Source organism: Psittacula echo, assembly GCF_963264785.1.
Source record: "Psittacula echo genome assembly, chromosome: 5".
In the NCBI taxonomy this organism is placed as follows: domain Eukaryota; kingdom Metazoa; phylum Chordata; class Aves; order Psittaciformes; family Psittacidae; genus Psittacula; species Psittacula echo.
This window is the reverse complement of record NC_137739.1, coordinates 61,413,354-61,437,398: the sequence shown is the minus strand read 5'-3', so window position 1 is coordinate 61,437,398 and position 24,045 is coordinate 61,413,354. Positions and strand designations below refer to the sequence as shown.

The 24,045-nt window shown below is 41.5% G+C and overlaps 1 protein-coding gene across 6 annotated transcripts in view; it reads left to right on the top strand.

Annotated features, from left to right (window-relative positions):
- BTBD7 (BTB domain containing 7) overlaps window positions 1-24,045 on the top strand; it is a 63,213-nt gene that overhangs the window by 356 nt on the left and 38,812 nt on the right. For 3 of the 6 annotated variants that reach the window (XM_080619349.1, XM_080619345.1, XM_080619350.1), the window contains exon 2: window positions 20,348-20,533. In XM_080619349.1, the coding sequence (XP_080475475.1) occupies window positions 20,452-20,533 (82 nt within the window). In that variant the 5' untranslated portion in view covers window positions 20,348-20,451. The other 3 variants (XM_080619348.1, XM_080619346.1, XM_080619347.1) reach the window with 3 other exon arrangements.

Below are 24,045 nucleotides of genomic sequence, written 5' to 3'. Positions count from 1 at the left end.
AGGCCCCCACCGCTCCACAAGGCCTCCCGCCGAGGGGAGCGGCCCTTTCCCTCCTGCCGCTCCAGGGGGTGCGGGCCGGGCTCTTAGGGGTCCCCCAGTCCTGAGCACTGGCGGTGTTCTCGCCTCGGCCGGTTCTCGCTGTCGGGTCCTGCCTAGACGCCCCTTCCACTGTGGAGCGCTCTCCGCCCGGCGCGGCGTGGCCCTTCGGTGCTGGGCGGCCCCGGCGCCGCTCCCCGCGGAGCCCTCGGGGGTTTGTTGGAGTTGCCTCACGCAGGAGCTGGTGCAGGACTTGTGTTGCCAGTGCTGCGGCGCTCCTTTCGCGTTCGGCTGTGCGAGAGCGACCGCGGTCGCTCACCGTGGGCTGCGGGGTCTCGCTTGTGTGCCCGGCCGTTCAGCCCGTCCCTTGGAGGTTCTGCGGCTTTGCGATTGCTGCTTCCCTGGAATGTGTGAGGTTGCGTCCTTCTCATCTCCGTACAGGTGTTACTGTGGTGTTCCTGGGGAAACTCGGAGAGCTTTGTAAGTGATGAGCATGTTTGTGCCTCTGGAATATTCCTGCTGCCGGTGGGATAGTGCTTTGCTCTTGGTTCGTGTTTCTACTTGCTCTGCCCTGCCATCCCATTTGAGGCCGTTGGATGAAAGATGATACACATTTCAAGTGATAACATAAAATATGATAGTAAGGTAATAAAACATGTGTTGATACAATGATACTTTATTTGTGTGAGAATTTAGCTTAGGGAATGTAGCTTCGCTCGAGGCTTTATTCCAAATCAGTGTAATGTAACACACAAATTTAAAGTATTTGGCAGATAATACTGTTGTCATGTGGTCACCTTGGGTTTTACCACGTACTGCATGCTCTCTTTTCATTTAGAAATTGAGAAAATAAAGACAGAAACTCAGATACAAAATTTTTATTCTCATATCTTTTTTGAGGCGCTTGAAGCTTGATGAGTTAAAGCTTTACCCTTTTTGTCTGAAAGATATTGGGAAAACCGAGCAGTATTCTGATAGTCTCCTTTATAATTTCAAATATATATATTGCAGACAACTTTCATCCTAGTTCTGTGTTAGTATGCTGCTTTAAATGGGGAGATGAAGGGAGGGTAATTCCTTTTCAGATCCAGTGAGGTTAGATTCTTCTTTATTTAAACCTTTTTCTGAAGAAATCGACAGAAATATTTCTTCCTCCTTTCTCCCTTCCTTGCCTTGTTGACTATCAGCCTGTTGCCACCAGAACAGAATTAATTCTATAGAGTTTATTTTTGAGCATGTGGAGCAAGTGTCTTTTAGTAATGAACAGACACTGTGGACCATGATGTTCGAAAGGCAAGGTCTGAGTACTTAATTTGCAGAGTATCTGAATGAAGGTAATGTATTAGTAAGTCATGGCTTGTGATGTTTTCTTCCTTGGTGGAATAATTTAATTCTAGTCCTAGTTGATGGACCAAAGCATAATTTTGCCATTAAAGAACTTGCTACTTTGCTGTATCAAATAATGTTGTGTAAACATTACTATCTGTTCATGCTTACATGTAAACCTGCAATGACTGTCTTGGGGATTAAAGCTTGTATCTTTAGTTACAACATGAAGCTGCAGTTCGCTTTCTTTTTTATTCAGATTTAGTTAGGCTGGCATAGTTAGACTACAGGTAATCTTGCAAATAGAGTTCAGTATTTTGTGTAGAATGTACAGCCAGTGTTTGTTCATTGGAGATGAAAAAAGTGCTATTGAATCCTTTGTATTCTGGCTCTGCTGAACTAAGCATTGTTTTAATTGCTTTCAAACTCTAGCCAGTATATAAATGGGTTTGACGTTCTAATCTAATTTTGTATGTTTAAACATACAAGGAGCACAGACACAAGTCATCTTGGATCACTTTCTATGGCATTGTTGTAATTGCTAGCTTTTTAAAAATCCTTGCCTCTTACTAATGTGAGTGAATTTTCTTTGTGTGTCCAGATTCTCCTGCTGAGTCATAGATAGTGGTGTAATGCTTATAGCTGGCATTGAGTGATTTGCAAAGAGTCATGCATGAAATAATAGAATTATATTTATAAGCTTCATTGGAAGACTTGCATGGGCTTGTCGTGGTGACTTTTAATATTTTTTTTTCCCTTTGTTTGCAAGCTTGTCTGAGAAGCTCAGAACTTTGTGTTGTGAATGTCGCTTATTGTTAAATTATAGTAGAATATGTTGTCTTTGTAGCCAGCTCTTAGAAGTTAATTCAGTGGGGCTGTCAGAGCTTGATGAATAGACTAACAAAATATTGAGTCTTCATTTTGAAAGTGGCCTTTCAAGTTGCTGCACACATGATGTGAGATTTACAGCTCTTACTGATGACAACTGACCTAGAGGCTTATAGGGCATGAATGCTAGGCTTGGACAATGTCTTCCTCTGTCCTGCTTTGCAGGCTGCATTAGTGTTATGGTGTCTTGTGGTCCTGCCTGTGTCCATAGGAGGCGATGTAACACCAGGCCTGCCCCTCATGCTGCCTGATACTAGTTTGGGGTTGGTATAGTAGACCACGTGCAGGAAAAGGGGAGTGTATTCTGATGTCTGGCTGTGCAGTGACAACCAAGATAATTGTGGCTGGCTGCCTTCCAGAGAGGAAAAAGTAAGATGAAACAAAACATCCTGTGGACATCTGTTACGAACTGCAAGTGGTTCCCATTAATCAAACAAAATATCTATAAATAAGATGAAAGATTGCTTTTAAGAAGAAATAACTTTATTCTTAATAATACTGATGAGAATCTGACTACTCTTGTAGCACATCTTGATATAAACTCCGGCATTTCAGACTCTAAATTTTCTTTTGTTGTTTTCTGAACATATTTACATGAATTTTGGTTCCTGTTACTGGATCAGTCGCTTATACCATTTCTTTTTCACACAAGTCTGGAAACTTGTGCACGCAGTGAAGACTGGGAATCCTAGTTCAGATGTGAGTGTTAGGTGATGAGTCATGTAGTTATTGATCTGTTTCATTACCCAGGTTCTTTTAAAGATACATTGACAAGCCATATTCTTCAGTCTTTGGACAGAAGCTATTATGGATTTTTAGAATGGTCTTTGTTATGTTGGCTTACCAGTACGCCTGAGCTATAACAAGAAGGGAATGCAGATGCAAAATTTGATGCTAGTCTTGCATTTTGTGCCTATCTAGTCTGTCCTACATGTCTCCCAAAAGTATGCCTGTTATAATGATGCCTTCTGTATAATGAGTGGATGCTAGGAGATCTCAAATCCTTGGGTGATTTATGTAGAAACAATGAAAATTGTGTGTTAGGGAGAGTAGAAATGGGCAAGAGGAAAAATGAATAGGAAGGAGTTGAATGTCAGTGAAGGCATATGCAACATATACCATACCTCACTGTCTGAAGTTCTGTGAAGTTTTAGCATTTTGAAGAGAATTCATAGAATTATAGAATAGTTAGGGTTGGAAAGGACCTTAAGATCATCTAGTTCCAACCCCCCTGCCATGGGCAGGGACATCTCACACTAAACCATGCCACCCAAGGGCTCATCCAACCTGGCTTTGAGCACTGCCAAGGATGGAGCATTCACAACCTCCCTGGGCAACCCATTCCAGTGCCTCACCACCCTCACAGTAAAGAATTTCTTCCTTATATTCAATCTAAACTTCCCCTGTTTCAGTTTTAACCCATTACCCTTTGTCCTGTCACTACAGTCCCTAAAGAAGAGTCCATCTCCAGCATCCTTGTAGGCCCCCTTTCAGATACTGGAAGGCTGCTATGAGGTCTTCATGCAGCCTTCTCCAGGCTGAACAGCCCCAACTTTCTCAGCCTGTCTTCATACGGGAGGTGCTCCAGTCCCCTGATCATCCTCGTGGCCCTCCTCTGGACTTGTTCCAACAGTTCCATGTCCTTTTTATGTTGAGGACACCAGAACTGCACACAATACTTCAAGTGAGGTCTCACAAGAGCACAGTAGAGGGGCAAGGATCACCTCCTTCAAACTGCTGGTCACGCTCCTCTTGATCCATCCTCCCGATGTACTAAGTTATCTCCATCTCCTCTGCAGTTTATTTTCATGGCTGATATGGGGATTTAGCTTATTTAAATTTTGGATAAGAATGTGTTTACTGCCTTAGAGTCTCAAATCCTAACTCAGCTGACTTTTTTTTTTTTTTTTTTTTTGTATAGCCAAAGATAATATTTAAAAGAAACATTTTCTGTCTTTTTTTTTTATTTGTATTATTTGGGTCAGAATGTACCTCCTGCTTCCTACTTGGCGCTTAAAATCTCTGTGAGATTTAATCATTTATTAAACACTTCTGGAAATGTGCATTTGGACTTGAAATGCCAAAATATCTTTCTAGCATAGTAAGGTGTCATATAGTGCAAGATTATTCCCTCTCTAATAGTGCTTTGTAGTTCTAGACATAAGCCTGAAAACTTAATAACCCCTGGTAAACTGATTCTTATATATATTTCTGCGCTGAATCAAAGCTGCTTGTCTGTAGCTGCATTTAACCAAAATCTTTGGTTCTGTAATCTGGACACTTCCTATTTGAAGTTGGTTTTCAGGCTTAAGTTATGTTACTCAGAAAATGATCTTACTCAGAAGTACAGTCCTAAAGCAGACTTTCCAAAAAATCTGTCCTTGCTACTCAGGGCTTTTACATTTTAAGGAAAAGAAAATTTATTTTGTTTTGCTTGAAGTTTCACAAGACATCTGAGTTTCTCTGCTGAGAATATCTAAAGTAATTTTTTTACTGAATAGTTCCTTAGTTAATTATTGGCTTAAAATTTGCTAGTTTGGAATAACAGACTTGTACCAATCTGGGTATTTCCCCACCAACATTTAAGGGATCTACATACCTTTCTCCTTCCTTTTTCTGCTTATTCTGCTTTTAGCTACCAACTTACTTTTCTGGAGTATTAAATTAGAAAATGTCTCATTTTGTGACTGTGTTTTACCTGCATCAAGGCTGAATTGTGTTAAGGACTAGTGATCTTCAGTAATGACAGTGCTTATTTAAACATCTAGTGAACCAGTTTTATCCTTGGTTTAAATTTGGAAGGAAATGGAACTTGACATTTTTTATTTTTTTCCCCACATATACAAGATTAATGTGTTTCCTTGAAGTTAAAATGAGCCTTTTGTGTTTATTAATCTGAAAACTGATCCAGTTAAAACTATTCCTGTTATTTGAATATGAATGTGCAAGTAGAGAACACAGAATTGAATGGAAATTATCATCTGGCTGGAGAGGGAATTGGGATTGCCTTTTTGGTGGCAGTGTCAACTTTAGTTTTCCCATTAGAGTTGTGTGCACGTCTACAGGGGTATGATCTAATAGGCATCACAGAAACATGGTGGGATGGCTCCTATGACTGGAGTGTTGGGATGCAAGGTTACAGGCTCTTTAGAAAAGCAGGACCGGCAGGCGGGGAGAGGGAGTTGCTGTTTATGTTAGAGATAAGCTGGAGAGTATGGAACTCTTGCCTGAGGACAGGTGAGCAGTCAACAGAGTTTGTGGGTCAGGGTTTAAGGGAGGACGGTGATGGGGGACATTATTGTGGGGATCTGTTACAGACTGCCTGATCAAGAGAAATCTGTGGATGAAGCACTCTACAGAGAGATAGGAGCAGCCTCATGCTTGCAGTCTGTTGTTCTCATGGGAGACTTCAACCACCCTGATACCTGTTGGAATGATGGTACAGCCCGGCAGAAGCAATCCAGGAGGTGACTCGACTGTGTGAAAGACAACTTCCTTCTGCAAGTAATAGAGGAGCTGACAAGGAGAGGTGCCATGCTTGAGCTCATGCTCACCAACAAGGAAGGGCTGGCTGGAAATGTGATGCTCCAGGGCAGCCTTGGTTGCAGCGATCATGAGATGGTCGAATTCGAGATCCTCAGGGCAGTGAGAAGAGCGTGCAGCAAGCTCACTGCCCTGGACTTCAAGAGAGCAGACTTTGGCCTCTTCAGGAACCTGCTTAGTAAGGTTCATGGGATACAGCCCTAGAGGGCAGGGGGCGCCAAGACTATTGAGTGATATTCAAGGGTCACCTGCTACGATCTCAGGAGTGTTGCATCCCAACTAGAAGGCAGTGCAGCAGGAGGGCCAGGAGACCTCCTTGGATGGATAAGGAGCTGCTGAGGAAAATTCGAAGGAAAAAAAGAGGCTTATAAAAGGTGGAAGCAAGGACAGGCAGCCTGGGAAGAATACAGGGATGTTGCCCGGGAAGCTAGGGACCAGGTTAGGAAAGGTAAGGCCCAGTTAGAATTAAACTTGGCTAGGGATGTTCAGGATAACAGGAAGGGATTCTGTAGGTACGTAGGGAATAAAAGACAGACTAGGGACAATGTAGGCCCGCTCCGGAAGCTGTCGGGAGAACTGGCTACCCTGGATTTGGAGAAGGCTGAGGTTCTTAATGACTTCTTTGCCTCGGTCTTCACTGGCAAATGCTCTGAGCGCACCACCCAAGTCATGGAAGGCAGATGCAGGGACTGTGAGAATGAAGACCCTAGGCCCACTGTAGGAGAGGATCTGGTTCGAGACCATCTTAAAAACCTGAACATGTGCAAGTTCTTGGGACCTGATAAAATCCATCCGCGGGTCCTGAAGGAGCTGGCAAATGAAGTTGCTAAGCCCCTGTCCATCATATATGAAAAATCATGGCAGTCAGGTGAAGTTCCCGACGACTGGAAAAAGGGAAATATAACCCCCATTTTCAAGAAGGGGAAAATGGATGACCCAGGGAATTACAGACCAGTCAGTCTCACCTCTGTGCCTGGCAAAATCTTGGAGCACATTCTCCTGGAAGGCATGCTAAGGCACATGAAAAACAAGGAGGTGGCTGGTGACAGCCAGCATGGCTTCACTAAGGGGAAATCCTGCCTGACCAATTTGGTGGCCTTCTATGATGGGGCTACAGAACTGATGGACAGGGGTAGAGCAGTTGACGTCATCTAGCTGGACTTGTGCGGAGCGCTTGACGCTGACCCACATGACATCCTTGTCTCTGAAATGGAGAGACATCAATTTGGTAGGTGGACCACTTGGTGGATAAAGAACGGGCTGGATGGCCGCACGCAAAGAATTGTGGTCAATGGCTCATTGTCCAGCTGGAGACTGGTAATGAGTGGTGTCCGTCAGGGATGGGTGTTGGGAACGGTCTTGTTCGACATCTTTTTCAGTGACATGGACAGTGGGATTGAGTGCGCCCTCAGCAAGTTTGCTGATGACACCAAGCTGTGTGGTTCGGTTGATATGCTGGAGGGAAGGGATGCCATCCAGAGGGACCTTGACACGCTTGTGAGGTGGGCTGATGCCAACCTGATGAAGTTTAACCATGGCAAGTGCAAGGTCCTACACCTGGGTCGGAGCAATCCCAGGCACAGCTACAGGTTGTGCAGAGAAGAGATTCAGGGCAGCCCTGCGGAGAAGGACTTGGGGGTGTTGGTTGATGAGGAGGTGAACATGAGCTGGCTTCAGTGTGCACTCGCAGCCCGGGAAGCCAACCGTATCCTGGGCTGCATCAAGAGGAGTGTGACCAGCAGTTAGAAGGAGGTGATCCTTGCCCCTCTTCTCTGCTTTTGTGAGACCTCACTTGGAGTATTGTGTGCAGTTCTGGTGTCCTCAACATGAAAAGGACATGGAACTGTTGGAACAAGTCCAGAGGAGGGCCACGAGGATGATCAGGGGACTGGAGCACCTCCCATATGAAGACAGACTGAGAAAGCTGGGGCTGTTCAGCCTGGAGAAGAGAAGGCTGTGTAGAGACCTCATAGAAGCTTTCCAGTATCTGAAGGGATGCTGGAGATGGACTCTTCTTTAGGGACTGTAGTGACAGGACAAAGGGTAATGGGTTAAAACTGAAACAGGGGAAGTTTAGATTGAATATAAGGAAGAAGTTCTTTACTGTGAGGGTGGTGAGGCACTGGAATGGGTTGCCCAGGGAAGTTGTGGATGCTCCATCCCTGGCGGTGTTCAAGGCCAGGCTGGAAAGGGCCTTGGGTGGCATGGTTCAGTGTGAGGTGTCCCTGCCCCATGGCAAGGGGGTTGGAAGTAGGTGATCTTAAGGTCCTTTCCAACCCTAACTATTTTATGATTCTGTGATTTATTGGTGGACTTCTCAAATAATGGAAGAATAAAAGAAAGTTTGGTACTTATGGCACACACTGTCAAAGGCTTCCCTTTTTGCATTTCACTCTTGCTTTGAAGAGTGGTGGTGTCAAGGAGAGTGGGAGACAAGAGAGAAAGACAACCAAAATTTGGTCTAAAATGAGATCGCGAGCAGCGGGTTGCTTTAATGGATTATCTCATCTGATTAGTACAATCCAAGGGACTTTTGCTTTCCTTGTAAAACTTACTTCTTTGGAAAATTGTGTTTGGCTGGGTTTTTTTATATTTTGGAGCAGCTGAAAAGCTTCATTATTTTGAGGAGGGAGAAGGAAGAGTTAAGGGATTTAATAAGTCTGCTCAAAGGACAGATTGCTTTAGCAAATAGTTAAACAAAATAAACACCTCACAAGCTCTCATTAACTGTCCAGTCTCTTTGTACATGAGGTATATATAGGTATTCTGAATTAAATACTGAAATGATTGGTGCCTCTGTTTTTTAGGAACAACATGTCATGTTGTCACGTGTGATGCTGCTTTGACTGTTCTGTAAAACTTGCATGTTCATGTTACAGGATGAAAAATAAATGCTTTAGAAATGTGGACAGAGCTTGTCGCAGGAAATCTGGAAGACATAACTTCCTTTGCTTGCCAAGGGGAGAATGTAAACAAAGCTTCAAGTTAATTGTAGCCTAACTACTAGAGTGGTTTTCTGACTAAGCCTTTCCTTCCTTAACTAATTGCTGTTATAATTGAAAAAGTATATTTTCTCTTTCATTTGAAGTGGATTTCTGTATCTTTATTGAGGACATGCCTCAAAGTTTTTGAGCATTTAGTTGTTGCTACACTTACATAGAATCTACATGTAGGTATTACTGAAAGTAACTACTGAAGCTAAAGCTACTTGCGTAGCTAGCTTTTGGGGTTCTGATGGTTTCTGGAAGTATCGGAAGTTTGCTTATGAGGGAGAACATTGTGATATTAGTATATTTTGCTGTATGTGCTCTCGTGCAGCCACTAGAATATTCATCTTCAAAATGGCTAAAATATTTGAACTGTACAACATAGAAAGATTTCTTGGCATCAGGTGTTTATATAAGTGTTACTTGTGGAAGTCAGTGTGGCTCTTAAAATTTTCCAAAGTTAATAGATACAGAAGATAGTATAGAAGAACTCAAAGAAGAAATCTTTTAAATGTGCAAGCTTTTAAGTAACTGTTAAAGTCTTGGTATATACAGAGATAGCTGTTTTATGCAAAGAGGTGTAAGATCACTGTGTTTGTTAAAAGCCTCTGAATAAAAGGAAAATAGCCTGTAGATTTGACCAGGAATTTCAGACTTGTAGTGGCAAGCAGTTCATAACCAATTTACAAGCTCTTGAATGGGTCAATTGTATAAATAACATAAGTTTGATTTTTGTATTGCTGCTTGCTTCAGTGAGCAGAGTAGACCTGGGAGTGACCCTGGATGTTGGGAAACAAGGGGAAGAGGTGTAGAGTGTCAATGCTGAAACTCAAGCTGCAGGAACTGGGACTACAAAGGAGGACTCTGCCTGTGTGTTGGGGGCCAGGTAAGAGTAACTTGTTGGGGCTGGGCCTGAGCTCAGAGGGAATGACAAGGGTGACTACAAGAGCGTATAGTTTTGTGGAGTTGTGAGGCAGTTTTAGTAGTGATAGTCTGGTCTCTTCAGATTAACAGCTGTGGGTTCCTGTTCCAGGTGTAGGTGGCTGTCAGATCCACCTGCAGAAATTCCCTTTTTTCCCGTCTGTTTCCTATCATCAGCCCCCTGAAATAACTTGTTCTGTGATCATGTAATCTGTGTATGTAGTGTGAGGGGAAGCGGGAAAACCCCGTGGCTGGAGCAGAGTGTGGTGAACGTACAGCTCCCTGTTAGTTTGACTTCAGTGGTAGTGTCAGATCACCCTGATGTAACTGTGAAGAGCTGACAGGCAGGAAGTCCTGCATGGACAGCTAGCTTCTTGCCATTGATGGAGGAATCCGCTAAATTGCGGGGAATATATTAAAATGTGCATAGGCTTGGCCTTGTATTTTTCCCCAGATGACTAATACCTAGATGCGTATATTCTGTCATTTCAATTTAAAATTATTCCAAGCCTTCAAAAAAGCAACAGCCCTCCTGGAGCTCTTTACTAGTAATCACTGCTGTCTGAAGAGTTGTTATCCAATGCCTGGTTGAAGAGAGGAATGAACTGCACTAATGCAGAACAAAGGTAAAACAGGCCAAAAAAGGAACAGTAGTTTGGCTAGCTAGCAAGGGTGAGCATGACCATGGTCAATCCTAGTGATAGCTACTTACCTGTTTCAGCTAGGACTGCCCCTGCTTTGTAGTTCCTGACAGGATTTAAATGTGGCTTCCCACATGTGTGCTAGAATGGAAGGGGACACCTCTTCTGTAGAAATGAGTGCATGGGACTGGGAATGTTTTTTTTCTTGAGGGCTGTGCCAGTTGAGTATTGGTCAAACTGCATGTTGTGTTTGTGGGGAGCAAGCAGCCTTTTCTTGCTGTTCTTTCCTCTTCTGGCAACATTCCTTGGGAGTTGATTGCAGCCAGAAGATGGTGATAGAGGTGATCAAGTAAATTGATCTATGGACAGAGTTCAACCATTTGGGATGGCTGATTGTTACACAGGTCCAAGATTTTGAGTCTGCTTCAACACTGGGATGCTGGAGCAGTTGCTGGGAAAACCCCAGGTATCGTCATCAGCAGATACTACTACTGCTCCTCTTAAGGTTATGGAAGTTAATAAGGAAACTAAAACTGTGTGATCAAAAGGATGCTTTTTGAAGGTGAATTGGAAAAAGCAAGTGGTAGGAGAGGATAGGTGCTGCTTACTTAGTGTGGATAACAGAGCACAGTGCCTGGGATTGCTTTAGTAGCAACTTTAATATACTCTGAGGAAACGTTCTGAGAGGAAGTGTAGTGAATGTAACTGTGCAGTGAATTTATAAGCACTCTTGTATGCAGGAAGCTCCCAGATCCTCATTCAGAACAAATGGCTTTCTGTGAAATAATTGAGCCTGGAGGAAAGGGAAAATGCAGTACAAGGAGACTGTAGGATATATCCCACTGAGGTAGTACTTGATGTGAGAAGGCAGCAGCATTAAACTCCAGAGATGCATCTTCCATATGGTTGAGGTTTGAGCCAAGACTTCCCCATCTTAGTAGACTTGCTAATTGAAAACAGCATCTTGTGTTGTGTTTGGGTCACAGCATGAGAAAGAGGAGGAATTCCCTTTCTTAATGTAACAGGGATCTTTGGGGGGCACTCTCAAAGAAAATTGAATAAAATCATGTGAATTGTGAAAACTGCGTGGGAAGGATTACCTGCCCTGCTCTGTGAAGCAGCAAACCTGTTGACGGAGAAGGGGTGCTTGAATAGGAAGCCCATGAAATATGCTGTGTAAAGGTGGAACAGCTTAATGTGGAGAATGCTTACTTTTGCTGCACTCCTGCCTTTTCTGTGGAGGAAGAAAGAAGCAGATGGCTGAGGATACTGCTGTAAATAAAGGACAGGCAGTGTCTGGAGACAGAGAGGCAGACTGGTGGTTGATCGCAGTATCTGAAGCTGAATTTAGCTGAAATTTGACTGAGTTAAATTGCTGCCTGACAACAATTAAGTGTTGACCGGAACTTCAATAGACAGAAAAAAGCAGACTACTTTTTCTTAAAATCTGATCCTTCATGGAGGTGCTATTCTTGCAATTTGTCTTAAGCAACTATTGTGTCCCAATATTTATTATACCATAGAGGATTTGCCTTTCTTAAAAAACAAAAGCACATTTTGTTTGCTCAGAAGTGGCCTTTTGAAAAGCTTTTAGACTTCTCTAAATGTATCACAATATGTCAGAATATTTTGCAATTATTTTAGATTGGCTAACATGAATTACCCTCATTTTCTCTGTAAATGGGTATGTTCATGCCTTATTTACTCTGTTCAATGATATTGATAAAAATTTGGTGATAGGATTTCTCTCACTTTTCTTACAAAGCATATTTAATGACATTTTATGTCTATGTCTGATAATGTTCCTTTCAAGTAAACTTCTGAAAAATGGAAAGTCATTGAAGAATGCATACTGTCATTTCCCTTCAGGAGAGTCCTAGAGGGCAATAAATGGGCTCTTGCTGATTTTGCTAAAAGTGTTTTGAATTCCACTTCAGGAACATTAGTAAGTCTTTCATGTGAGTATTGTCAATCAGAATAGACTTCTGGTAAGTTAGTGGGTGCTTGCAACCAGCTGGAAAGATCAGTGATGTACAGAGATAGAGTTTCATTAGCCGGTATATGAAAACATGGAAGTTGCTTGGGAGGAACTTTCTATTCTGTGCAGGATTATACTGCAGTTATTCCTTGTGTGCTGTGTGTTTGGCTTTTTTAGGTGCTGGAACTTTTTCTGTTTAGGGGAATATAAATATGTTTATCTTGTGATTTGAACTGTTGCTCCCTGCTGACAATGTTACTTAATTGCTTCTAGGATGCCGTACATTTACATCATACTCTAAATTACTTTGGTAATGATAAAAAAAAATATCAAAAATCCTATTCGGAACACTGTTTGCAAAGACAGCATTGAAAAGAGGGTTTTTTCCTTTATCTTTTGTCTGTATCTTTTCAACTGCCAGAATGCTTCTCAGTGTTTTCAGTTTCTGAAGTGTACATATCTTCAAGACTGCATGCCTTTATACTCTTATTTTAATGTAGTTCTTTTAACTTCCACTCTGATTCCTTAGAGGACATGTTGAAAATTGATAGTTGTTTCACTGTTTGTTTGGGGCGGGGGAGGAGGGAGTTGTGTATGTATGGATTTTTCTTTTTTCTTTTTTTTTCTTTTTGTCTTCTTTCTGCTTTCTCTCCCTAAAACTCAATCCTATGATTCTTAACCAATCTAGAAATAAAAAAGCCAAGACTACTGTGGGGTTTTTGCTGCCTCCATTTTAAAAGAACTTCTTGATGGAGAAGTGTACTACTTCATGAAAAAGAAAGTGTTTTAAAATTCATGCTTAACTTGTAAGAAAGGGTTCTTTGTGATAGCTGGAACACATGATTCTTGGCAAAGCACTAAGCAATGCAGTCACTTTTGTAATCTAGTTATATCTGCTTTTTCTTGCTCTCTTGTGCTCATAACTGCTGATGCAGCTTAAGTTTTGGTATTTTGCCATTAGATCGGTATTGTTTCCAATCCAGTAAGTCATGAAATAATACAGGTTCATTAACCCAGTTCCTGAAGGGCATTGTTTGTTACTCATTTCTGTACAGTACTAATCCAAATCAGAACCTTTCAGCTGTATCAGCTGTATCTTGCTGTTGTATCATCCAAATAATTTTGAATAATGATAAAAGTTGATTGCTTGACTGGATAATAAAAAAAATGATGGGGCTACGGAACTGATGGACAGGGGTAGAGCAGTTGATGTCATCTACCTGGACTTGTGCAAAGCATTCGACACTGTCCCACATGACATCCTTGTCTCTAAATTGGAGAGACATCAATTTGATGGATGGACCACTCGGTGGATAAAGAACTGGCTGGATGGCCGCACGCAAAGAATTGTGGTCAATGGCTCATTGTCCAGCTGGAGACTGGTAATGAGTGGTGTCCGTCAGGGATGGGTGTTGGGACCAGTCTTGTTCGACATCTTTGTCGGTGACATGGACAGTGGGATTGAGTGCGCCCTCAGCAAGTTTGCCGATGGCACCAAGCTGTATGGTTCAGTTGATATGCTGAAGGTAAGGAATGCCATCCAGAGGGACCTTGACACGCTTGTGAGGTGGGCTGATGCCAACCTGATGAAGTTTAACCATGGCAAGTGCAAGGTGCTACACCTGGGTTAGAGTAATCCCAGGCACAGCTACAGGTTGTGCAGAGAAGAGATTCAGAACAGCCCTGCAGAGAAGGGCTTGGGGGTGTTGATTGATGAGAAACAACATGAGCTGGCTTCAGTGTGCGCTCACAGCCCGGAAAGCCAACTGTATCCTGGGCTGCATCAAGAGGAGTGTGACCAGCAGTTAGAAGGAGGTGATCCTTGCCCCTCTTCTCTGCTTTTGTGAGACCTCACTTGGAGTATTGTGTGCAGTTCTGGTGTCCTCAACATGAAAAGGACATGGAACTGTTGGAACAAGTCCAGAGGAGGGCCACGAGGATGATCAGGGGACTGGAGCACCTCCCATATGAAGACAGGCTGAGAAAGCTGGGGCTGTTCAGCCTGGACAAGGGAAGGCTGCGTGGAGATCTCAAAGCAGCCTTTCAGTATCTGAAGGGTTGCTGAGGATGGACTCTTCTTTAGGGACTGTAGTGATAGGACAAGGGTTAATGGATTAGAACTTAAACAGGGGAAGTTTAGATTGGATATAAGGATATAAGTTCTTTACTGTAAGGATGGTGAGGCACTGGAATGGGTTGCACTAGAAAGTTGTGAATGCTCCATCCTTGGTGGTGTTCAAGGCCAGGTTGGATGAGGCCTTGGGTGACATGGTTCAGTGTGAGGTGTCCCTGCTCATGGCAGGGGGATTGGAACTAGATGATCTTAAGGTCCTTTGCAACCCTAACTATTCAATGATTCTAAAAAGGTCAAAATAGGCTTTATGTGGATTTGTTTGTGTGTCAGGCTTTAAAATCAGCTGGTCCTTCAAGATTTCAGTCATTTCCTTTGAACAGAGAATTACTTGCCAATTACACAATTCAAAGTATGCTGTCACGTATGCATTCAGTCCTTTAGTATGTATGCTCTTGAGATTGGAAACTTCTAGCCTTGGCAAAATCTGTATGCTAATACTTCTCTTTAATACCTCATCTGTGGAATTAGAGGAGGGTCAGGGCATGTAATGATCAGTTCTTGTCAGCTGTTCTTCCTTGGAGAGCCACCCCCAAAATAGGAGAGTAAGAAAATTAAGTAAATTGTAAATGCAGATCTGAACAAACACTTGGAACTCCAACCACAAGCAGCTTTCTCTTCATATTTCAATGTTTGTCCCTTTGGACTGTTGCTGGCTGGCAATCCCTGTAGTGATACTACATGTAACAACCAGCATGCCTAGGGCTGGCTTTGGAGATTCCCCAGTGAATAGGATCTATAGAACTGTTTTGCAGAGTGTTGATTTGTGTCTGAATTTCTTTGTGATGGCCCTGGTGACTGTACTGGTCACCAGACTATTGCTCTGCTGGAGGCAGGTTCAGGTGGTGAAGGCAAGCTGGTGGCATGTACCTTGGGGACAATGGCAGAGGTCCATTCTCACAAGTTCTTTCTTTTTTAGTTCTCTTTTAGTTTCTCTTAGTTTTAGTTTAGTTTCTAACTGAAACTTCTATGGAAATGAATTTATCCTTCCTCAATTTAGGTGAAGTATTTCCTTACTGGGGTTATAACTTTAAAAGGTGGTTGTTTTCTTTTTTTAACAAACCTTCCCTCTCCTCACCACCAGCCCCCACCCCCCTCTTGTATCAGTTTACTCTGGATGTTATCATCCCATCTTGCATTACTGTTCCACCTCCTTGTTGCTTGAAAGGAAATGTTGGGGCAAAGTAGCATTTCTGGTCTAGATAAAAATCTAAGCAAATACAAATGAGGTACACTTGTGATACTTGTGTTGTCATTTACTCAACGTAGATTTTAAATATGTTAAATAAAATGAAAAACCTGAAAAGTCATGTTTGTGTTAGTCTGTGCATATACTTGCTACGATTTCCTACTTTCATCTTAGTAGTATGCTATTTCATAACCCTATGGTAACAACTCCAGAAGAAATACAAAAGGTCTTAAAATTTTAGCGGGGGAAAAGTCAAATGTTTTAGTTTATAAACCGTGCTGTAACACTCCCCACCTTGCCCTTTATATTAGTTGGACCCAGTGGACTACAGAAAATTTTATGAAACCTTTGTATTGAGTGATGGCTATAAATAAAGTGTTACTGTTGTCCAAAGTCCATCCTGTACACAGCCTTTTTGTTAAATAAAAATTCCCAACCCAGGAATTCCTGGCTTTCAGCCCAGACACCTCAGATGCAAGTTGTCTTAGGTTCAGTGTGACAAGTATTGAGAAGACTGAGAAACTTACTTCAGGTACTGAAACTTCTAACTAGATTTGTGTTTATTTAAAGTTTCATTCTGCTCTGAGTATCAGTATTACATAGCACACATCTGTGTGTAGGTCACTGCTTTCAATGAGATCCTGTTTCAGTAGGTCAGCAGATGTTGCATTTAGTTTGCTTTTGACGATGCTTATGTGGATGCGTTATCAACTCTTAACAGAAAGGCAAGAAAAGGTTCACCTGGTGGTATGGTGATAGTTTTAAAACAAAAAAAAAAAATTGTGTCTATTCTGAGGCTAAAATTAGATTAAGAAACTTCTTCAGATAGGCTGAAATAGGGAAATTTTTGGTATGCAGGATAACTTCTGCAAGGAAAGATAAAGTCTTTCCTTTTGCAGCTAAAGATCTGGTTGTTTGTGGCTTGGAATTATTTGTTTTTATGTTCTTCTACAGCTGCCTTTCACCCATGCAAAGAGCATCCTTTGGCATTTTATATGATAACTGAGCTGTGTTTACATTTGTACAAGGCTCAGTAGGTTATGTGCGAAGACTGACTTCTGTGCAGGTAGGTTAGGCTTAGTGTAGAGACTGAAGTGAACACTAGCAAAACAAAAGAAACCATCCAAAACTAGGCACCTAAATCTATGAGTGGTTCAAGTACATGTTGCTGTCAAAAGGTGCAGTCCTGGCTCTAGCAGCTCATTCTCATATTCCTCTTTCTTACATCTGTGCTGGCACAAGTATTCCTGTGCTGCCATAACAAACCAGTTGGGTAACTGACTCTGTGTAAAATTATTGTCTTGTCTGGTTTTAACATGGATATGAGAGTGAAGAGGGGAAGGCAGAGCTTCCTCCAGGACACAGTTTATCATTTAAAATGTTTGGGAAATGCAGTATGAGTTATGCAGTATTACCGTATAAACTTCAGTGATGTAATAAAAAATACAAAAGTTGTACTTTCAGTTGATACATGAGGTTAACGACAGTAGTGGGTCTAAAACTATGACCATTCTGTGATCGGTTCTGAGCTATGGGGCACAATACACTTTGTGACTTACTTTGTGTTTGAATTCAAGATGCAAAATACTCAATAAGTCAGCCAGCATACACGTGAGGAAGCAGTGCATGGTTAAATTTGAAAGGAGGCACAGGAAGCTTTTGCATCTGTAAAATGAGTGACCATGGTGCATATTTTGTGTTGAATTCCTCTTTCACTGAAGCCTGGCATATTTGGCTTTACTTATATAAATGTATATATAATATGCATATATAATTTATATTAAAGAATATCTTCATGTGTACAACTTTAATATGTTGCTGTTTTTACATTGTCATATATTATTTAAGCTACATAAATTAAGGGAGTGAATTCATTCTGCACAATATTCACTTGGGCTTAATGTGTAACAGTTCTTGTGGTAAGCCTCTCAATAAAATTATTTTATATATCAGAAATCATAGGAACTTTTTATAGGGTTTTTTTTCAGTTAATTTAAATGATGTTGTTTTGTAAATTCAAGCAATGAATGCTAATGGTATTGAACAGTTGCATATATTCCTTTTTCACATTCCTTCAATCTTCCAGGGCGTGTTTATTGCGAAGTTGAAGGAGGTGGAAGGTGTTAACTTCAAACCTTAGCCTTGGTTATGTATAGTGCTCGCTAGCCCCCCCCCCCCCCCCCCCGAAAAAAAACAAACGAAAAAACCAAACAAAAGAACCTCTCACATCCTCCCCAGAACATATCACCACCACCCCAAACAAAACAGAAAACAACCACTCTTCAAAAAACAACCAGCCAAACAAAAACCAAACACAAAACCAACAACTTCCTCTTTTTACAGAGCTTCTGGGCTGTTTCCTGTTTCTGCTGGTAGTTCTCAGTTCTTCCTGGTCTCTAATAGACAAGTTATCATGCTGCAGCTGAATACAGAAGAGGAAAGTGAAATAGCAATGGCATTATTCCAGGCTTTTTGTCCAAATGAGCTAAGTCCAATTTTAGCTGCGAAAGGGAAGTTGTTGGAATACCTACTCTAGGATGCTGGCCTTTGTGAGAGAGTTGGCATTCAAACTGAAAAGTGACTCTTACATCCACAGAGCTTGTACTGAAAATAGCTAATTCCATCTGGAAATGAACAGCACATTTAAGCAACATATTCTGTGGGTACACAATTCATTTGGAGTCTCGCTGATTTAATGAAATTTTTTTTTTTTTTTTTTTTTTTTTACCTTGAATCTATGGAGCTCTTCATAATGTGGAGGTCTGCATCCATATGGATTTGGTTATCTTGAAGTAGCTAGCTTATTTCTGCACAAGGAAGAAAACAAGTACATGAAAATGAGGTTAAGACTGAACTGATCCAACAGCTTGTGTTTGCTGAGAACATGTACTGGTGTTTGCTGGTGTGATGTTGCCCATTGTGTATGTGCACTTATTGTAACTTCATCCTGAGCAGGCTTGCTGTTCATATAGAAAGGTGCTTTAATTTTCTGTTTCCTGAAGTATTGAAAGCTGAATCTGCACAGGGACAAGTTTGACAAAACATCGGGTTCTGTGCAGTTGAGGAGACATTGCCAACTAGCTAGGGAGGGCAGGCGTGGGAGCTCCCCCTTGCTGCAGCTGCAAGCGTGTAGGTTGGCTTGTATAACACCAGGAAATCTGCTATGGTGTTACTGTTGTGTCTCCTGCCTTAGCAGCATTCAGGTAATGATCGGCAAGCTGCAGCTCTGCAGGGCAGACCTGGACTATATGCTCTCTAGAGCTGATTGTGCCTGTGCATAATGTCTAGTGTGAGGTAGTATGGTTTCTTTTTGACAGCATATAATGTTGTAGACCACAAATGCCGAGAGGCCTGATTTTAGGAGCCTTATTCAAGACATCAGATGGGGAAATCATCCACTCAGTCATGCTTCCACAATGCTCCAGTCCTATGTCTCTCATCTTTTTGCATGCCCACATCTATAAGCCAGGTTTCCAAACCTTTCTCTACTCTTCCTTCTCCTGTGTCCAGTGCTTGAACCCTGGAGCACTTGTTTGGCCACCACTATTGTGCCTGTAGCAATTTGCAGCCTTCTCCTTCCTGGCCTGTCTCCCCCTTTCTGCTCTCCAGGATCTGCTTTGCATACTGCATCTGTGACTAAGAGGCCCGGTGTGCCTCTCCACTTAGAGTCATATCTAATTTTGTCAGCATCATAGTAACTCCTTCTGAACTCCTCATGCCAGAAATAGCAGGGAGAAGAGATTGGAACAGTGCTGCAGCTTCCTTCAGACACACACTCTTGCATGGCCCACACTTGTCCAATTTAACATTTCCTGAGAAAGGAGATAGAGTTGGGGGCATATAGCAAATACAGGTACACCAGTGACAACATGGTAGAACTTAGTTACATGTTCACAGTATTGAGTGGAGTATTTCTTGGTGTAAACATTACCTTAGTATAACTGATACCTGTGTGTTCAGTTGACAGTAGGCAGTTCTTTCACTGTGTTAACTTTGCAGTATTCATAATTTAATATTGCTAATATAAAACCAAATTAGAATGTGCTTCTTGTGTGTTTAACAATTCTTGCTCATATTTCTACAGGATTTACTTCCTAGGACATTTTCAAATGCCTAATGAGACTGTAGATGAATGCTTAAATGCCCTATTTTTACTATTATAAGCCTACTTGTAGGTACTAGTCTAAACTTGAAAAGTGTCACTGAATGAGAGCTGTGTAAATGATATGAAATCAAAATGCAGCTGAAAGCAGTAATGATGGTATAGCTTCCAGTGGGATTTGTTTATTCTGCTTTCTCAGCCAGTATAATTCAATCTGTGGGTTTTATAAGAGTACGTAAACATATCAGGATGTATAAAAAAATCTTTCTTGGTATAGTTAAGGGAGCATATCTAATCTAAACCAACTCCTACTTGAAGATTTTTTTAGCTAAAAGTTTGATAGCCTTCCTGTTTCTTGTTGCAGGTTTTCATGTTGAATTGTGAATGGTTTGAAAAATTACAATTTTTTTTTTTTTTTTTTTTAAGGGGAAAAACAGTGTTTATCTGTTTAATCCTTCAAGGAAAAATCTGTATTGGAAACACATTTGTGCTTTTAACTTATGAAAATACTGTGTTCTGGGGACTTGAGTTTATTTTATCTAAATCACATAATACCTACTAAAAACATAAATATGAATAAACTCATAAGTGTGTTTGTTTTTCAGAAATGGAGGAACAGAATGCTGGACCTGGGATTGAAGATTTATAAAGGATTATGGGATTATACATTGAAGAGCCAGCAGGCGGAATGCCTGAGTGACTGAAGAAAATGGGTGCTAATGCATCTAACTACCCTCACTCATGTTCCCCAAGGGTAGGGGGAAATTCACAGGCACAACAGACATTCATAGGTAACTTTTCAGTTTCCTTGTCACTTACATAAATGACTTGATTGTTACACACTGGATTTGATTTGCTTGCAGTTATGCTATGCAGAGCTTTTATTTTCTAGGTCACCAGTTTGAATCCATTCAAGCTTAATTGTGCATGAAATTCAGTACTGTCCCTCTGTTTTGCCTATGTGTGCAATGAGTTGATTGCCACTTGCTAGTAAACAGATGCCAGGTTATTTAAATAAAGTGGATCTTTTTAATAACTAAACCATGCATGTTAGTTTTCCCAGATCAAGAGCAGTGCCTATCTGTTAATACTGTCTGCCACTTTCTACTCTTCCTCAAATTTTCTGTGAAACTGTTGGAGCATAGAAAACGCTTGATCATCAGTATTCATCACAGTATTGGCATTGTGTCTCATATGAGTGAATTACTTCCTTATTGCTAGAAGGATCTCTGATAATGAAGCTGTTACAGTAACAGTCTTGAAGACAACTTTTTCTGATGTCCTTTTCGTGTTCCTGTAAATGAGGAATGGAGGTACTTATTGTCCTAACAGTATTATTTATAAGTAAGGATCTTGCTTAACTGGAAATGAGTTGAAGTGCCCTTAAAGTATTTTCTTATCCCAGTTGTAATTGGGGCAGGTATTACTTTTATGTGCTTTTTAGTCTAGTGCAAAAAATATCAGTGTAGATGTAAGTACTGTCATGCTAAAAATAATACACAGTTATGTGATGAATCTAAAAGAAGGCAGTTTTTGAGAAGATAAATCTTGCTTAAAGAAACCTCCAACCCTGACAGCCTGAAGAATGATCTTAGCAGTGAATAACATAAATACTTCATAAACACTTTTCTTTTATGCCTTGGCTTGCAACAGAAAAAGTAGTTTATTGATATTCAGTGTTACTTCTTTTCTTAATCACCACTGAAAGCACAGTGGTGTCCTTAGCACAGAAAAGATTTACTTACTTTGTGACTTTTCTCTTGTCTCAGCTTTTCTGACACTTCCAACTTTTGGAGGTCTGAGTAAGACAGCCCACAAACTCTTACATGTAAAGACCTGTGCTCTGGGCTAAAAATTCTGTGTGTGCTGTCATAGCATACCAAGGAAGAACTTCAGTGCTAATGTCTTTGATATCCATGCTGTGAAGTCCCCCTTAAGTCTTTTATGTATTTTCAGTATATATCATAATTAACAGTAGTAAAAGGTTTGCCCCAGTTTATATACACATATATATATACACTTTGTAAAAAATGACAGCCACATTTTTATTACGTGTCTTCATGTTTTATCTGTCTCTATATCGAATGAAGTTAAACCCTTAGACCTGAAAACAGGCAAATCTGCATGCTGAAACACTATCTGAGTAGGTTTGAAGAGGGGGAAGTTCCAAAGCTTCACTAAATTCCCCCCAAAACTTTCTCTTTGATATGTGGAAGGTTTTGTTGATGCTCTTCATCATTAAGTTCAAAATAAAAAGCCATTGTGTAGTATGTCATGATACATTTACTGATCATAGAACAGTTTGGGTTGGTGAGGACCTGTTGTGGTTTAAGCCCAGCTGGAAACTCAGAGCCATGCAACTGCTCACTTGCCCCCTTTTTTCCCCCCGCTCCCAGAGGGATAGGGAGGAGAATCGAAAGCATGTAACTCCCACAGGCTGAGATAAGAACAGTCCAGTAACTAAGGTATAACACAAACCACTACTGCTACCACCAATGATAATAATGATAAGGGAAATTACAAGAGAAGAGAATACAACTGCTCACCACCTGCCGACCGATACCCAGCCCAACCTGAGCAGTGATCTAGCCCTTCTGGGTAACTGCCCCCAGTTTATATACTGGGCATGATGTGCTGTAGTATGGAATACCCTTTTGACTAGTTTGGACCAGGTGTCCTGTCTGTGCTTCCTCCCAGCTTCCCCTCCTACCTGGCGAGAGCATGAGACTCAGAAAGTCCTTGGTCAGAGTAAACATTACTTAGCAACAACTAAACCGGTATTATCAGTGTTGTTCCCAGCCTGAAAGTCAAAACCACAGCACTGCACTAGCTACTAAGAAGGAGAAAAGTGACTGCTACTGCTGAACCCAGGACAGGACCTTAAAGGTCATCTAGTTCCAAACCCCTCCCATGGGCAGGGATACCTCACCTTAGACCATGTCACCCAAGGCTCTGTCCAACCTGTCCTTGAACACTGCCAGGGGTGGGGCAGCCATAGCTTCTGTGGGAAACCTGTTCCAGTGTCTCGCCACCCTCATATTGAAGGATGAATTCCTAATATCTAATCTAATCTGCCCTCATTCAGTTTACAGCTATTTCCCCTTGTTCTACATGCTCTTATAAGAAGTCCCTCTCCAAATTTCTTGTAGGCCCCCTGCAGGTATTGGAAGGCTGCTCTAAGGTCTCCTCAGAGCCTTCTCTTCTCCAGGCTGAACAAGCCCAGTTCTCTCAGCCCATCTTAATAGCAGAGGTGCTCCAGCCCTACGAGCATCTTCTCTGGCCTCCTTTGGACTCACTCCGACAGGTCCATGTCCCTTTTATGTTGTAGCCTCCAGAGCTGAATGCAGTACTGGAGGTTCAGTCTCCAGAGAGAAGAACAGAGGGGGAGAATTGCCTGCTGGTCTTGTTCCTTTTGATGCAGCTCAACATATGATTGGCTTTCTGAGCTGCAGGTGCATGCTGCGAGGTCATGTTGAGCCTGTTGTCAGCCAACACTCCCAAGTCCTCTCAATCCATTCTCCATGTTAAATCAACTTTTACAGATTTATTTTTCTTTTTTTATTTTTTAGATGTAGAAAGCATTAAGATCTATTTACTACCCCAAAGTAGAATGGAAATATGGGGACTAGAGTTATAACAGCTACATAATGTATATTAGTTGCCTTATTCCTGGAAACTTGGTCCAGGATTTGTTTTAGGCATGCTGCTTTACCATTGAAGTGCTGCACTGCTATGCTGTAAATGTAAGGTGAATATTAAATGCTGAGAACTGATTTTGCAAAGCACAATAGTTTCATAGGCCGAGCTGCCATTGTTAATTGACTCATGCTGAATTTGCTTGCGGTTTATGAAGAGAAGATAAATCTGTAAAAATAATGCAGTGTTCTTAATGTAAAAAATCCCTCAAAAACCAAAACCACTTTTATTTTAGCAAAGGCTTCACTAGTCATCTCCTTGCCGTTTTGTCTGCAGCATTCAGGAGGAGGATTTCACGCCGTTTTCCAGGGTGGTACATCTGTTCAAGATGTTTATTAAATAGAGCTCTGTAATTAGATTTTAAAATGTGTAGGCATGCAAAGGACTAGACAGATCCCATTATACATTGTCAAGTGCCCAAGTAGTTTCTCTTGGCAGTCATATGTTTCTTGTAAATATTTATCTGTTCAGAGCTAGATATTGTCTAGGGGCATGAAGTAGCTGTTGCTTTTTAACAGCATTTAATAGATCAGTGCCTTTTAGTGTAGAAGTGGGGAATAAATTTATTTTTTTACTTCTAACGCTGCTGCCTTATGAAGTAATTACA